At 34.7% G+C, this 18,366-nt stretch overlaps 2 protein-coding genes across 2 annotated transcripts; both read left to right on the top strand.

The window, feature by feature from the left end:
- Window positions 1–8,874: 8,874 nt before the first annotated feature.
- Window positions 8,875–11,999, top strand: LOC141816536 (cycloartenol-C-24-methyltransferase 1-like). The gene is made up of 10 exons (XM_074704298.1): window positions 8,875–8,934; window positions 9,333–9,432; window positions 10,026–10,092; window positions 10,395–10,468; window positions 10,582–10,666; window positions 10,762–10,817; window positions 11,250–11,304; window positions 11,431–11,478; window positions 11,720–11,807; window positions 11,887–11,999. The coding sequence occupies exons 2-10, from the start codon at window positions 9,350–9,352 to the stop codon at window positions 11,910–11,912; spliced, it is 582 nt and encodes a 193-aa protein (XP_074560399.1). The 5' UTR covers window positions 8,875–8,934; window positions 9,333–9,349; the 3' UTR covers window positions 11,913–11,999.
- A 1,889-nt stretch (window positions 12,000–13,888) lies between these two features.
- LOC141816537 (uncharacterized) lies at window positions 13,889–14,776 on the top strand. The gene is made up of 2 exons (XM_074704299.1): window positions 13,889–14,640; window positions 14,748–14,776. The coding sequence occupies exons 1-2, from the start codon at window positions 13,959–13,961 to the stop codon at window positions 14,774–14,776; spliced, it is 711 nt and encodes a 236-aa protein (XP_074560400.1). The 5' UTR covers window positions 13,889–13,958.
- Window positions 14,777–18,366: the final 3,590 nt, after the last annotated feature.

An 18,366-nucleotide genomic window follows, 5' to 3' on the forward strand; every position in this document is an offset into this window, starting at 1 on the left:
TGGGTGTTGGATAGGATGTTCATATTGCAAAAAAATTTTAGAATTGATGACGAAAACTATGCAGTTCTTGAGCTCCCAATCAAGTCGGATCAGAACGAAAGTTACTACTTTCTTCAGTGCTAACCTTTTTATAGTCTTAGTCAAGGTTTAAAATTTCGACTTATGCCGAGGTTTCGATTCTAGATCGGAACGATACGATTTCGATATCATATCGTGTCTTGCCGATATAGTTTTGATATTTTTTAAATATTAAATATAAATATATATTAATTTTATTAATATTTGATCATTAAATATATTTTATATATTGAAATGTTGAATTTATATTTCAATATTTTCTTATAAGATAATATTTATTAAATTGTTATAAAAATTATTTTTTTAAAAATAATTTTTAAAATTTAAAATTAAATTTAAAATTGTAAAAGTATTTGAACGGTTAAAAATAATTATAAAATTATTTTAAAATTTTAAATTATTTTTTAAATATATTTATAAATTTTTAATTTTAAAAAATTTATTTGAAATGTTTAAGAATTATATTTTTCTTCAAAATTTTAGATTATTTTAAATTTATATTTAATTTTAAAATTATTTGTGAAAATTAAATTATTTTATAAAATATTTATTAATTTTAAAAATTATTTAAACATTTTCTATAATTTTTAATATTTTATAACTATTAATAATAGTTTTTTAATACATATTTAAAAAATAAAAAATTAATTAAATAAATTTTTTAAAAAAAAAATCATGACTGCAATAGTATGTGGAGTCGTCACAGCACTACGACCCTTGTAGACGATTTTAGGAATATATAAAATTTTAAATAAATTTTCATATATTTTAATGGATAATTTGGTTATAATTTTAAAAAATATATTTAATTATTTATTTAGGTTAAGGATTGATTGAATTCGTTAAAAAATAATAATATAATATAATAAATAAATAAATATTAAGATTTAAATAAAATATGTAATTATTTAGATAATTTTATTAGAATTTAATTAAGTTAATCAAACTTACGTTTTAATTTTAAAAACCTAATTTTTTCCTGCACGAGACCTTTGCACGCACGGTCGCGAGGTCGCGCGATCTCGCGACCCCACGGCCGTGTCGGAGGGGTCTCACTACCCCTTCGGCGAGGGCACCGTGGTCACGTGACCACTCCGAACGCAGTCATGGGGCCACGCAACCACTCTACGGAGCGGGCATCGGGTCTCGCGATCCCTCCAGCGTCGCCATCGGGGTTGGGCGACCACTCCAGCTCAATCACGGAAGTCGCGCGATTCCTTCACCGGTTGGACTTGGTGTCGATCGTGCCAATGTCGATCAGCGGGCGGAACGAAATATTTCATCTCTTTCGACCAGCTCGACACAAAATTTTATTCCTTGGCTTTAGTAACCCTTGAAAGTTGGATATGTTTTTTTTTTTTAAAATGATAAATCCTAATCAGTCTCATAGACTCAATCTCTGGGGTGGCCAGCCCAGTTCCACGGAAGTTTCCCACCGACCACCAGGGTAAATCGGGAAGCGCATACGGCGACCAATCCAGATGCCCAACATCCTTTAATTGCATTTTCTATTTGGAAGAAAATTTTTGTAAATACGTCACAGCTACCAATCGACCGCAGGTCTCTAGGTCACAACCCAGATGTCCTGCCGTTGCACCATTGCTCCGGGGGACTAGATTTGTTTTTTAAGTACTACCTAAATTGAGTAAATAACTAAATAACTGCTTTAATAATTTTAAAATGTTTTAAATTTTTTAAAACGAAATCAATCGAGTTTAAATAATTTTAATTAAATTAATACAAAATTTAACATAAAAATGTTCCATATATTATTTTTAATCAAGTTGAATTAAAAAATTAATTATTTTAATATCCTATAATGCATTTGTTACACGTATTAGTTAGTTACCAAACAACCATGGAATACGATTAAAATCCGATCGGATTAGATCCGAAATTTAATTTGAATTTTTAAAAAATTTAATTGGATTCGGATTAATCCGATTGATTTAAATTAAAAATCAGATCAATCAACCCGGACCAACCAGGACAAATTATTTTTTCGTGTCGGTTGGGGAGGCGGAGAGGGCGACAGGAAATGGGTCCGATGAGGCCAAAGTTGATGAGGTCGACGGCGGTGACGGTGTCACCGGAGCAGGTGACGCCGATCCAGCTGCATGCAGTGGCGACGTCGATGGTGTCCCAGTCGGATACGGCGTGGGAGTGGTTTTCTAGCCCTGCTTTGGCATCCAACAACAAGCCGCCTTCATGGTTCAAGCTGAAGCTGAAGCAGAAGGAGATGGAGAGGTGCAACCAAACAACAATGACAACTCCAAAACCTGCCATGGCCGCGAATCAAACTGCGCGACTCCTCTACATGTCAAAAGAAGAAGAAGAAGACTGTTGTATCTTTCATTTGAGGACTAATCAGTGACCGGAAGAACGAAGAATGTATTTCATGAACGATAATGTATTTTAAATGGCATCATCGCTGATACTCCTGTACCTTGTTTTGCAATACTTTTATTTCAATTCAAATCCACACTCCTATTAAATCCTTTGAATGGTAAAGAAAGATACTTCAATTTTAATTGGACAATCGGAAAAGATGACTCAATCAAGAGGATGAGAGAAATAATTCGATCCTATCCCATTTGGATGGTCGAAAAAGATAACTCGATTTCAATTTGACAAGTGGAAAGGTTGATAGCTCGATCTTTGATTGGGATGTCGGGAGAAATAATTCGATCCCGATCGGATGATTAGAAAAGATCGATGGGTCAATCGGACAGATAAAAATTTGATCCTGGTGGATGGTTGAGAGTCTCGATTAGGAGGTTAAGAAAGATAATTCGATCCTGATCGGATGATTAAGAGAAATAACTTGATCTTGATCGAACGATTGATAAAAATAATTCAATCTCGCTCAAACAATCAAGAGAGATAGCTCGATTTTGAAAAATAACTCAATTTCGATCAGCCGATCGAGTGGTAAAGCCATAGGAAAAGAAAACTAAAAGAATGAGTTCCTGAATGCATCGAGATACTTTGCCTTCAAACTTTTTCATCATACCAGCTATCATTACTGGTTTGTTTGACTTTTCCTAATCTTTGATTGCTTCATTAATATTGATTTGACTTTCATCTATTTGTTGTCACTTCCCTTACTGTCACAATTAATTAGTCTGGTTGTGGGTCAAATCATGCGTTATCTTCTTTGCCTCTTTTGTCCGCGCTTCCTTTATCTTAATGATCGATGAAAAATTTTCATGGACCGAACCGACCACCTTTCAAAGATTGAGTCCATGAAACTGATTGAAATTTATCATATTTTTTCTTCGCCTCCTTTGTCATTTTGGAATTAATGCGCCAACTGTTGATGTGATGTTGTTTTGATCGTTTTCGATTGTTCTTCTTGTTTATCTACGAGAGAGTTAAACACTTAATGAAAAATACAAATACGATACTTAAATTTTAGGTGATTTAAAACCTCTAATTTTTACACTAATCCTAACTATACATCATTATCTTGAAGATCTTAATTTTATTCTTTACAAATAAATATAAAATAAAATATAAAAATATAAATATTATATAACATTGCTCTTTTCTAAAACTCCAATAATTGATGATAAAACTCCAGTCGATTAAGAGAGATAACTTAATCTTAATTAGGAGGTCGAAAGAGTTAATTCAATCTTGAGAGGACGGACAAGAAAGATAACTCGATTTCAGTCGGACAATCAAAAGAGATGATTCTATCTCAACTAGGAGGTCAAAAAAGATAATTCGATTTTGACCAAACAGCTGAGAGAAATGATTCGATCTCAATTGAGTGGTCAAGAAAAATAACTTGATCTCGATCGGATGGTCAAATGAGATGACTCAATCCTAGCCGAGAGATTTGAAAAGATAAGTCAATTCCAATCGAACGATCTAGATTATATAGTTTGATCCTAATTACGAGGCTAACCCATACGAGGCTAACCCAATCAGAAGGTCGAAAGAAAATATAAGTATTTGAGTATCAGAATAATTGACCTTTTGATTTTTTTTCTCCTATTTGAGTTTGGTTCCAACGGTGCCCACAAGAAAGACCACGACGACAACAAACTCTTTTCAAGCTCCTATGGTACAAAGGAAGACAACACGCATGTTGGACCCCGAAGAATTAAGGCCAGTGGCGACCCTGAGGTAGCTATCTACGTGACCTCATAGAAAGTCCGACCTAGTTGAACAAGCAACTTCCACAAGGGTGGGCGCCCACGCCGAGCAAGGGAGATAAAGGGGCAGCAGTAGAGATTTGAGTAGTACCACAAAAATGAATGATAAATCTTAGTCAGCCTTATGGACTCAATCCTTGGGGGTGGCCGACCTGGTCCCACGGAAGTTTTTCACCGACTATCAGGGTAAATCGGGAAGCACATACGGCGACCAATCCAGATGCTCAGCATCCTTTGATTGTGTTCCCTATTTGAAGGAAAATTTTTGTAAATATGCGATTTGAGTAGTACCATCTATCATTAATGATTGATTTGATGTTATCTACTCCATTAATAATTGATTAGTTGATGGTTGTGGGTTAAATCATGCATTGCCCCATTCCATTATTAAATTGAATCCTTTGTTACTCTGAAATTGATGTAGTTGCATAGTTTGTGTTAGGACAGTTAATGTCGCTCGTAGAGATGAATAGTAATTTATGATTATTATTCATTGTATTTATCTATAAAGAATTAAACACGTAAAGAAAATACAAATATATAAATTAAAACAAAGTACAATCTTTCAATTTCACGTCATTCAAAATCCTCAATTCCTATTTCACAATCTAACCCTAACCAATGACATAGCTAAGATTTAGGATCAAAGAGGCGAATTGAAACTAAATTTCTTTAAAGAGTAATGTTAAGCTGCAAGAAACTGCAGCATGAAACTGCAGCAAGACAGACACATAAGAGTGGGACCCACCTGCATGCAGGTGGGTCCCACTTTGCTAGCTGTGTCTGTCCTGCTGCAGTTTCCTGCAGTTTAACATTACTCTTCTTTAAAATCTTAAATTTTATATTTTACTTTACTGCTACATAATAATTTTTAAAAATTATATTTCACAATTATAATACATCAACACTTATAAAATCGAATTTTCTTACTCTAAAAACTCAAAAAATAATTTAAAATTTTTAAAAATTCAAAATAAATTTAAATTCAAAATTTGCAGGTGGGTCCCACTTTGCTAGCTGTGTGTCTGTCCTACTGCAGTTTCCTGCAGCCTAACATTACTCTTCTTTAAAATCTTAAATTTTATATTTTACTTTACTGCTACATAATAATTTTTAAAAATTATATTTCACAATTATAATACATCAACACTTATAAAATTGAATTTTCTTACTCTAAAAACTCAAAAAATAATTTAAAATTTTTGAAAATTCAAAATAAATTTAAATTCAAAATTTTCTATCTCTACCCTTGATATAACATAACACAATTTAATTAATTAATCAAAACTCAAAATTTTTAACCTTAAATGTTCAAAAATAGAACCTTGGCATGTCACTTCCACTCGTCGCGAATCACAGTCTTCAAAATCACACTCTAAGTACTGAAATCGAATCTAAGCTTCCTCAAATCATGTTTTTCGATAAGAAGAATCCACGACAATGGCAAAAAATGCATTGCATAGCTCCGAAGAGAGAAAAGGGTCTTGTGATATTTTTCTCACAAAAATGATATCAATGGATATCTTATGGTGAGTGTTTTTTAAATATGTGGTCAATTTTAACTTTTCTATGATGAATAGTGATGAATCAATCGATTAAAGTGACGGTGAGAATTTAAGACTATTTTAAGAAAGAAATGGAAAGATAAATAAATATGAATTAAATATATTTTTATTTTAATTAGTATTTTTAAAAAAACTATAATATATAAGATTAATTTTTTAAAAAATCTGAAAGGGGTAACCCTCGTCCCCACTTGGCTACGCAAGTAGTCTTAGTGATACTCTCCTATCTTTCTCTTTGTTGGAGATCTTTCGAATATATAGAAATCTTTTACAAACATATTCTTTATAAACAAATACAGAGCAAAAAAGTATGCAAATGCATTAAAAGAAACGGAAATGAATAATTTACACAAGAAACTTTCTTTTGATCACTTCTTGTAGCTCTTAGATTGCACCCTGAGGTCTAAAAATTAGTAACACACTTCTCTAAAATCCCTAAGAACCTACTGTAAATCTTCCATGAAATAATTCATTTATAACTTTTAGATCGCGGTTGATTGGCTCCTAATAGTTTACTGTTAGAATCCATCAGCCGATTGCTCTACTGAATTCGAACGTTGCATTTATAGAATGACTCTTTCCAACTCAACTTTGACTAGTCGACTGTTATTGTTCATTAATCGATTGATGACATATCAATCGAATGTCATAGTCGAGTTTAAAATTTTTTATTCATTGCAATAGTGTTATCAGTAGAGTTTCTCACTCGACTGATACAGTAATCAACTACTCCACTCGACTGATGCTAATCAATAGATTTTCAAACATTATGACCCTCGAACGATTTTTGTGCCCACACGTCAGCACGCGTTAGTGGACGTCGACATGACTCCTCCGATGATCAAGTCAGTATAAGAAGAAATGCAAATGAAAAAAAACAAGAATAGTAGTATTAAAAAAAAATATAATTTTGAAACATTTAGGATATGAGACATGTTCAGTAGGTTATGTAATTAGTTTCGATTTGTAACTCAAGTCTTCAATTGAGGTTATTAATAGATTACTTCTCTAATAAAAAATATATGCGAATTGAAATATCTGAAATGTGGCTAGATCTAGTCATATGAGGTGTTGCCACTTTAGTGTGTTTTATCTAATTAGGTGAACATTTTACATTTATGAGGATGAAGGTTGCACTATATTAACATGAAGCTCCTTTATTTAACCAAGGATTAGATAATTAAAATAGAAGAGTTTCACAAGTAGGTGCGTAGCTCGCTTCCTACTGATTATGACCCTTTCATTATAATGATTTTTTGGTGGGGTCATTTTCATTTTTGATCACTTTCTTAATCTATCTATTAATAGTATGTTATATTACTCATTTGTCTATTTAAAATTATAAAATATGCCCTAACAATAACATATAGTAATATTAAAATATATTTTATAAATTGTATTAAAATACTACTCCATTAATATATAAATGGGCGATATAGATGAATAAAATGGATATTTTGATGTTAAATAGAGAATAATTTAATGAGAATATGTCCACTTTCGGCTTTAGTCATCGTGGTTTTATTTTTGGACTCAATCCAAAAAGTCTTATATCAATGGAGATATCTTCCATCTTATAATCTCATAATTTTTTTCATGTATTTTTAATGTAATATTTTGGTTGCATCCCAGCAATCTATCTCTCAAACAAAGGACCACTGGGAGCTCCTTTTAACGGCCCCAACGAACTCTTTATTGGGAGCCCCCTACTATTATCTTCATGGTGCGAGTCCCAACAGTATGGGAGCCCCCTACTATTATTCTCATGGTTTGGGTCCCAACGGACCCCTTGATGAGAACCTTCTTACCATTATCCTCATGTTCTGAATCCTAACGGACCCTCAGACCCCCTGCTAGGAGCCCCCAATCATTGTCCTTTATTTTTTTCTGAGGGCCCCCACATGGCTCCACATAGATCATGCTCTAATACCATTGTTAAGTCAGATGGAATCCATATATATCTCCACAATGATATGATATTGTCCACTTTGAACCTAAGCTCTCATGGTTTTATTTTTGAGTTATACCAAAAGACCTCATACTACTAAGATATTTTTCTATCCCTCAAACAAATGACCAATGGGAGCTCCCTGACGGTCCCAATGAATCCCTTACCGATACGAGTCCCAACGGACTTGTCCCTCTAATGGTCCGAACGAACCTCTTATTAGGAGTCCCCAATCATTCCTTTATTTTTCTCTGAGGGTCCCTATATAACTTCACATAGACCATGCTTTGATATCACTATTAAGATCCGATCCTGGCTTTGATATATGTCAATTGAAAGAACTCGTAAATCCTAATTTGCATCAGTTTTATAAACTGAATAAGAACTCGGATAACTGAGTATACAAGAATATAGATCTAGTTTGAACGAGTAACATGACACAACATATTAAAATACATAAATAACGACAAGGAACTTGATTAGAGAGCATTGCCCATGTCTTGCAACATCAACTGTTTGATCTATGTGGAGGAAGAAAATATAGCGAAAGAGAGGGTGGTATTCTAAGGAAATTAGGGTGATGATGTCATAAAATTTTCGTCAATGGGAAATGAATATTGTAAGATGTTAGTTGACCCTAAACCCTCAAGCACCAAACCCGATCCGTTATCAGCCTATAGATAATAACGGATCGTGCTAACGGGTTCGACATATTTAATTCATATCCAATAATTCAAAATCTGATAAACGTTAGTTAGATTACTTAAATGGGTTCAATTCATATCTACATATATAAATTACAATTAAATCTACCTTAAGAGATTAAATCCAACATCTCTCATTTGGACTACATATAATGTGTATATGATATACGACTATAATTTTAATTGATATCAAACTATGTCTATACAAAATATCTTTGTAAATTATCTGATATATTAACTTTATTAATATAGGACTAAAGAGATTATAATTATTATATATATCTGTAATAAATTTTAATAATAATCATAATATCAATGTCATTTCATTTCATGATCAAAATATAAATTTATTAGATTAAAATATAGATATGTATTATAGAAATTTCAGTACATGTCGCTTCCTATATAATATTACCATGCCTGTGCCGCCAATCTCGTCTCGGCCCGCCTCTTCGCCACAGCTCAGTTCGTCAGAGGTGAGACGCTTGCAGGACTCCTGCCTCTCGATCCCTGCATTTCTCTAGGGTCCCTTTCGTCGGTATTTTTTCCTTAGTTTTCATCGATCGCGCGGAATCAGGGTCCTTTCTTTTCTGTTACATTCTGTTCATTTGTTGTCCTCACTCCTCAAGTTCGTCGTCACTGATGCCAAGGCCGATTTTGTTGTTTTCTCCTCTTACGGCCTCCTTTTGGTATTTTTTTCAAACTTTCTGATCTTTGTTGACCCATTTAAAATCTGTTACATGTTTCTCTTTACATGTTTCTCTTGAATGATCATATCCTCAAACTCGAGTTGTAAATTTCTCTGGTGTTTCTGCCTTGGTCTTTGGTCATCTTAGTCCCTTTTTTGTTTTTATTATTTTTTTGTATAACGCAGAGAAAGTTAACTGCAATATGTCAAACTCTGGGCCTTTGGATCTCGCTTTAGGAATTGGAGGCAAGATCAAGAAGGAGGACGTTCAATCTGCTGTACAACAGTATATATTTCTCTCTTCGTTTTATGCCTTATGATTAATATCGTCTAATTGCCAGTAGTTCTCTAGTTTGAGTCGTTACATGAGTCTATCTCGCATGTGGTCTTATGATTAAGATGGAATGAGATAATCAACTGCTAAATGAGCACTCTGGTGAATCGTTGCTGGAGAATGTGCTGGCCATGCCAACAAAGAGGTGGACCATACATCTTCTAGCATTTCTTGGAGGAATTAGATGATCCAATAAATGTGATATATGGATCTTGAGTTAATTTAGTTTAGCAAGCAAGTTAATGCAAACTCTCTCATGATCAGTAATTGTATTTAAATGTAAATTATTTAATTTGATTCTTGCCACTACATGCTTATTTGATCCATAAATAGACATCAGTACTCCAAATCTCCGGTCAGACTTTTGATGCAAAACAAAGAACCCTTGTCTTTTAGATTAGCACCATGTTCACCCAGGGTGTTGTTGTTTCAACTATACTAGACTATTTTTTCTCAGTAGAATTCAATTTCTTTAATATCCATATGGCCAAAACTCGAAATCCACTTGATATATTGATATAAATGCTTGATGGTTGCTGCATTAGGTATGAAAATTACCATGCCTCTTATGGAGGGGAAGAAGAATTCAGAAAAGCAAACTACTCTGATATGGTAGGTTTCATATATCAATAAATTTAATTTGCCTTATTATTTACATTTACAATTTGTTACAGTACTTGAAAGTTGAGTGTCTGGTGGTAAATTATTTCGTTTTTGGATATGAATTTGGTATTTGGTTGAGACTTCAGGTGTTACCCATGTGACTATTACTGTTATCAGTATTCATTTATCTAGTCATCAAGTGTCATATATTTGTTGGTGTTCCCAAAATCAAACTTCTATAGTTGCAATAAATACTCTTATCACATATTATTGGACAAATGATGTTTTGTATTTTCTTTTATGCATCTCAGGTAAACAAGTATTATGATCTTGCCACTGGCTTCTTTGAGTTTGATTGGGGGGAATCACTTCACTTTGCTACAAGGTAGGTACTATCAACTAGTTATTATTGACAATAATCTCTACAATATCTGATGATAATGGAGAATGTTTTCTAGTCTTACTTCAAATTCTGATTTTTAAGTTTTATATATGTAGATGGAAAGGAGAGTCACTGCGTGAAAGCATTAAGAGGCACGAGCACTTCATTGCGCTGCAATTGGCGTTGAAACCCGGGATGAAGGTATTAGTCTTTTTGTGCAATTCTTGAATTTGATCAACTATTTTTTGATATTTACAACTTTATAACCATAATTATTGAATTCATTTGTGATTTAGGTCCTGGATGTAGGCTGCGGAATTGGGGGGCCTCTACGCGAGATTGCTAGATTCAGGTATGTGTTTACTTGAAAATGATTTTCACTGACAAATCCATTGATTGAATTATTACTAGAAATGATGATGATTCATAGTCTATCTTTCATTTTGTTATTTTGGTATGAACTGGGCAGTGAGTGAATCATAGGAAAAGCTAGATGTAAACATCTTCCTAATGTTCTAGCTGGATTTAAGGTCAACCCTTCCTTTCTATCATAATAGAAGGCAAAGGCTTGTTGGCTTTCCACTATTACACCTATAATGCACACTCAGACACGGATACGCATATGAGAGGATCCAAATTATTAGATTTATGGCTTAACTATCTTCATTGCTATAATCAAATTATAATTAAAAGCTCAAAATAATTGGTGTGTACTTGCATAGTGATATGTATGGAATTGTGACCGTGAGTTGATATTGTTAGCATATGCATGTGAATTTTGCAGCTCGACATCCATTACAGGGTTAAACAACAACGAGTATCAGATCTCAAGAGGAACGGTAGGTGGACATGGTTTTCCCATAATTTATGCACCTTAATGAAGCTTGCAGAAGTCTTTTAGTTTGCATTCACATGATTAATATTCGTTTATCATTTGCCTTTTCCTAACAAATGCCATTCTACAGGAGCTCAACCGCTTAGCAGGATTAACCAAATCATGCGAATTTGTCAAGGTTTTTGCTATCCTTTAGTTATGCATTTTGGCATTTCAGATACATTTTTGTTTCCTTTTTTCTCACCATATGCATTTCTGATCATGGTCCTTAGAGAGCGCCGATGAACATTTTTGTTATCTTATAAACTTCTCTTAACGGAAATTGAATTTGAGAAGGCTATTTTTGCACAGGAAGCATATCTTTCAGAACAAAAAATTATGTGTGGAATGTTCTGTTTATTGTTTTTTGTGACGTGCAGGCTGACTTCATGAAAATGCCATTTTCTGAGGACACGTTTGATGCAGTCTATGCAATTGAAGCAACTTGCTATGCTCCGGATGTGATATGTAGTTCTATCTATTTCTCTCATTTTTGCAGGCGTTCATTCTTATGACTTAGGAATGGTTTTCAATTTGATTTGACAAGGTTGGCTGTTACAAGGAGATCTATAGAGTGTTAAAGCCTGGTCAGTATTTTGCCGCATATGAGTGCTGCATGACTGGCCATTACAATCCAAATAATGAAATCCACAAAAAAGTCAAGGCTGAATGTTAGCATCTAATGGGACAATTATATAATTAAATGAATATATATGGTCATCAAATAAATTAAGTCAAAATTTGTGATCTAAATTTTATTTGGAATTTGACTTAAGGGCATATTTGTTATGAATTATAAATGTGGATACCATTTTGTAATTCTAATTTGATGAGGGGCCAAATTAGAATTATGTCAATCTTTATAAGGGGTTATGGTCCCCAAAAGGCAGAGCGACAGAATTATTTTTCTGAATCCCCATCGTCAGAGAAACTACGGAAACCTAAGGAACTCTGCACCTTTTGGAAGATCATCCTCGGCTGCTAGCGATGGATTCCGGTACGCTTCCGAATTTACTTCTTGTTGTTTCTTAAGAATTGGATAGACGATACATGCGTTGAGATTTCTCAACATTAGGGAAAATACCAACAATTGGTATCAGAGCGAGGTTTTTTCCAAATTCTTAAGAAATCATGAAATCATTGATTATCCTGAGATATTTTAATTGTACCACTGGACAATTAAACATTTGGTTTCCAGCAAATGTTCATTGCATAGATGACAATTAACCTTCCTATGCGCTCAACACCGTATTGTTCTTCTTGTTGTTCTGTTTTTTTTTTTCACGATTTCACTGCGTGTTTGGCCTACGACGAACACGCAATGCACCGGCGCTGTCTGCGTGCGCAAGAGATCCCTGTGACGCCGGCGAAGTAAGAAATGGTGGCCTGGTGCAGGCGCCGGTAAGGCCGGATAAGGCGGTGCGGCGGCCGGCAAGGCGTTTCTGCAGCGGGCAGGCGGCAGGCGAACTGCAGCGCGCAGGCGGGCGGAACTGCAGCGCACGGCGTGAAACGTTGTAACGTTTTTTTAATGAATCAAGTTAATTAAAAAAAAAAAAAGGGAAAGAAAATAGCGTCGTGGGAGAAACGTGCGTTGGGTCACAGAAACGTGGCATTGCACGATTAAACAGACATGCATATAATCCATAAATTTAATTAGTTAAATAAAATAATTTAATTAATTAAATTATTTTATAATGAGAAAAAAAAAAACGTTAATTAAGAATCAATTTAATTTAATTAGTTAAATAAAATAATTTAATTAAATTATTTTGATAAAATAATTTAATTAACTTATTTTATAATATAGATTTAAATTTTAAATGGATTATATGGGTTCCATTAATATCGATTATTTTAAATTGAATTAAATTTAAATTATATGTCATCAAAATGACCTCTATTATTGAGATTAATTTAATTTAAAATATTTAATAATATTAGATATGCCGTAAGTTAATTAAATGTATTAGTTAAGGAAAATATATATATATATATATAATTTTACAGCAGTGAATTACTTTTCAGTGTAAAGAGTTCTTCAACTCTTTAACTTTCATTTTTTAATCTTGTTCTTTAATTAGCATTTAGTTCTTTATTCAAATTAAATAAGTTGAATTATGATGTTGCCAAAGTGACCTCTCTAATTTGGTTTATTTAATTTTGAATTTTGAATGTTTGTAATTGTGTATTTCCATGTGATCATTTGATCGGCCCAAAGGACGGTCAATGGTTGACCGGAGTACATAAATTACCTGTGATAGTAAACACGTAACAATTATAAGGATTTCACATGAGAATAGCAAATCAATCCAAAGAGGGGTTTGTTATTTGTCGTGCATTATTGTTAGTGTTTGATTATTACAACAAGAATATTACTAGCAGTTAATTTTACTGTCCAAAGACTTGAAATTAATGGTGCACTAAATATCTTGGATGGGTTTGCTAATTATTTTGAACTAGATTGAAAATTAAAGTAGTGTGCATGTTATTTACAGTTTATTTTCTGTTCTCTTTTCAGTTAATGTTGCAAATATCTCTGCCAACTTAAATTCAATACCGGTCCTTAATGGTTCCAACTTTAAGGACTGGAAGGAGAACATTCAGATAGTTCTCGGATGCATGGACATGGACCTTGCGATACGGACAGAGCAACCCCCTACTCCTACGGTAGCTAGCTCTCTTGAAGAGAAAGCTAAATTTGAGAAGTGGGAACGCTCTAACCGCATGAGTCTAATGATCATTAAGCGTGCAATTCCGGAGGTGTTCAGGGGTGCTGTGTCTAAGGACACCACCAATGCTAAAGATTACCTTGCAGAACTTGAAAAGCGCTTTGCCAAAAGCGATAAGGCTGAAACAAGCACTATTCTTAAGAGCTTGATTTCAATGAAGTATAAGGGCAATGGTAATATAAGGGAGTACATCATGGAGATGTCCAATCTTGCTTCAAAACTTAAAGCATTAAAGCTTGATTTGCATGAGGAGTTACTTGTGCATCTCATTCTGATTTCTCTTCCAGTTCAATTCAACCACTTTAAGGTCAGTTTTAACTGTCAAAAGGAAACGTGGAATTTGAATGAACTGATCTCTCATTGTGTTCAAGAGGAAGAGAGATTGAAGCAAGAAAAGACTGAAAGTGCTCATCTAGCAAGCACCTCTAAGGATAAGGGCAAGAAAAGGAAGAATGTGGATGCTGCAGGTCCAAATGCAAAGAAACAAAACAAAGGAGATTGTTTCTTTTGCAATAAGGCTGGACACATAAAGAAGGAATGTACCAAATATCGTGCATGGCGCGAGAAAAAGGGTATGTTTCTTAATTTGGTTTGTTCTGAAGTAAATTTAGCTTCAGTACCTAGAAATACTTGGTGGTTAGACTCCGGTGCTACTACTAACATCAGTATTTCAATGCAGGGTTGCCTGAACTACCGAAAGCCAAGTGATGCTGAAAGACGCATTTTTGTGGGCGATGGAAAATCGGTAGAAGTTGAAGCAATAGGGCACTTTAGATTGTTACTCAGTACTGGTCACTATTTGGATTTAATAGATACTTTTGTGGTACCGTCTTTTAGACGGAATTTAATTTCTGTTTGTTATTTGGACAAATCTGGTTACTCTTGTTCATTTGGAAACAATCAGTTTCAGTTATCTATTGGTAATTCAATTGTTGGAACCGGTTCATTAATGCAATATGACAATCTATATTTACTTGATACAAATGCTTCATATAATGAAACCCTAAACATTGAATCAAGAGGTACTAAACGAAAACTAAATGATAATACTTCGGGTGCATTATGGCACAAACGTCTAGGTCACATCTCTAGAAATAGAGTTGAACGTCTTGTGTCAGATGGGATCCTGAATTCCATTGATTTCACGGACTTTAATGTCTGTGTTGAATGCATTAAAGGAAAACAAACCAAAGATAGAAAATTGAATGCATATAGAGCTACGGAAGTCCTTGAGTTGATACATACGGATGTATGTGGGCCATTTCCAATTCCTTCTTGGAATGGTCAACGCTATTTCGTATCATTCATAGACGATTTCTCTAGATATGCATACATTTTTCTTATTCAGGAAAAGGCTCAAACATTGGACGTGTTCAAGTCATTTAAGGCTGAAGTTGAAAATCAACTTAACAGAAAGATAAAGAAAGTAAAGTCCGATCGTGGTGGTGAATACTACGGTCGGTATGACGGTTCAGGTGAACAACGTCCAGGGCCTTTTGCCAAATACCTAGAGGAGTGTGGTATCGTTCCACAATACACCATGCCGGGCTCTCCAAGCATGAATGGTGTAGCGGAAAGACGAAATCGCACTCTACAGGATATGGTAAGGAGTATGGTTAGCCATTCTTCCTTACCAAAGTCACTCTGGGGTGAGGCATTAAAAACTGCAGCATACATTCTAAATAGAGTACCAACAAAAGCAGCTGCTAAAACACCTTATGAGCTTTGGTTAGGGCGAAAACCCAGCCTAAAGCATTTCCATGTTTGGGGATGTCCAGCTGAAGCAAGGCCTTATAAGCCTCATACGGATAAATTGGACCCCAAAACAGTTAGCAGCTATTTTATTGGCTATTCTGAGCGATCAAGGGGCTATAAATTTTATGATCCCAACTTAAAGTCGATTTTCGAGACGGGTACAGCTGTATTTTTTGAGGATATTGAGTTTGGGGGGAAGAATCAAATAAAGGATTTTGTCTTTGAGGAAGAATCAACTTCTACTTCGGTTAACGAGGAGTTGATTCCTATTCCGATTTCTTTGGACAATGATCAGGATTCTCGTCCGGTCATTGAAAATATCGGAATAATTCCAGAAAATCAAGACAATGTTAATCTTCCAGAGGTGCAAACTCAACAACCTCAAGAAGAAGCTATTGAGGAACAAGTGCCATTGCGGCGATCTACAAGAGAAAGGAGAAGCACTATGTCGGATGACTATGTATTTCTTCAGGAACATGAGGATGATCCTGGTATGACGGAAGATGATCCCATCAATTTTCGTCAAGCCATGGATAGTTCCATTTCAGAAAAGTGGATTGATGCAATGAATGAAGAGTATAAGTCTATGCAAGACAATAAAGTTTGGGAACTTGTCCCATTACCAGAAGGTATGAAACCTATTGGTTGTAAATGGATTTTTAAAACCAAAAGGGATTCAAGAGGTAATGTGGAAAAGTATAAAGCTCGTCTTGTGGCAAAAGGCTTTACTCAAAAATATGGGATTGACTATAAAGAGACTTTTTCTCCGGTTTCAACCAAAGACTCTTTTAGGACAATCATGGCACTTGTTGCACATTTTGATATGGAGCTACATCAGATGGATGTAAAGACGGCGTTTCTCAATGGAGACATTGATGAAACAATCTATATGGTGCAACCAGAAAACTTTGTGTCAGGAGATCCAAAGAATATGGTTTGCAAATTAAAGAAATCCATCTATGGGCTTAAGCAAGCGTCTCGTCAGTGGTACCATAAATTTCATGAGGTAATTCTCTCATTTGGTTTTGGAGCGAATTTAATTGATGATTGTGTGTATCACAAATTCAGTGGGAGTAAACACATATATTTGGTTTTATATGTGGATGACATTTTGCTTGCCACAAATGATATAGGCTTATTGCACCAAACCAAGAATTTTTTGTCAAGAAATTTCGAGATGAAAGATCTTGGTGAGGCCTCATTTGTATTAGGAATTCAGATACATCGGGATCGTTCTCGAGGTATTCTTAGATTGTCACAAATGGGCTATATCGATAAAGTACTTAAAAGATATGGCATGCAAGATTGTAAACCAGGAAGCACCCCGGTCGCTAAGGGAGACAAATTTAGTCTCAAACAATGCCCTAAAGGAAATCTTGAAATTCAGGAAATGCAAAAGATTCCATATGCTTCGGCAGTTGGAAGTCTTATGTATGCTCAGGTTTGTACGCGTCCGGATATTGCGTACATAGTTGGCGTATTAGGCAGATATTTAAGCAACCCAGGTATGGATCACTGGAAAGCAGCTAAAAGGGTTATGAGATATCTGAAGAGAACTAGAGGTTACATGCTCACGTATCAGAGGTCAGATAGTCTTGAGATCATTGGGTATTCTGACTCTGATTTTGGAGGATGCCAAGATAGTTTGAGATCCACTTCGGGCTATGTCTTCATGTTGGCTGGTGGAGCCATTTCTTGGAGGAGTTCCAAACAGGGACTCACAGCTTCCTCCACCATGGCAGCAGAATTTGTAGCATGTTATGAGGCATCAAATCATGCAATATGGCTGAAGAGTCTTGTCACGGAGCTGCGTATTCTGGAAGGGATTGAAAGACCCCTTAAATTATTTTGTGACAACAAATCAGCTGTATTATATTCTAACAACAATAGGAGCTCAACGAAGTCAAAGCATATCGACATCAAGTTCCTAGTTGTGAAGGAAAGGGTACAAAGTGGACAGATTTCTATAGAACACTTGGGTACAAACTCCATGGTAGCTGACCCACTGACAAAGGGTTTGCCACCTAATGTCTTTCTTGAGCATACTGCTCGTATGGGAGTTTTAGAGATGGATGATCTCTAGGTTGAGTGGGAGTTTGTAATTTTTTGATTGTCTTTCAGTTTGTTTTATAGATACTCATGTGTTTGTTATTCTGATCAGTAATAAAGCATCATTCAGTTCATTACACTTTGTACAATTATGTTAAAGTTTGATCTCAATACAGTTAAAGTTGGACCAGTTGAAAATTGACATGAACAGATCACCTTGCATGTAATTTTCATGCCACTAATTCATGATTGATCTATGTCATTTAGTTATGTTGATGTATGTGACCATTGATAGGTTTAGTTGTGATTGATACAACGAAGACCGCTTTGATCCTATGTTAATATGACTAATGGACGAGATTGTTAGGAATGTCCTCGGATTTGATGACAATATTGTGCACACTAAGGATATATCATTCATTTTAATTATATATATGTCCAGTGGGAGATTGTTAGCATCTAATGGGACAATTATATAATTAAATGAATATATA

The sequence above is a fragment of the Curcuma longa genome, unplaced genomic scaffold (assembly GCF_044706935.1).
Source record: "Curcuma longa cultivar G26 ecotype Majalengka, Jawa Barat unplaced genomic scaffold, ITB_CL_G26_1.1 contig_17134, whole genome shotgun sequence".
NCBI lineage: Eukaryota > Viridiplantae > Streptophyta > Magnoliopsida > Zingiberales > Zingiberaceae > Curcuma > Curcuma longa.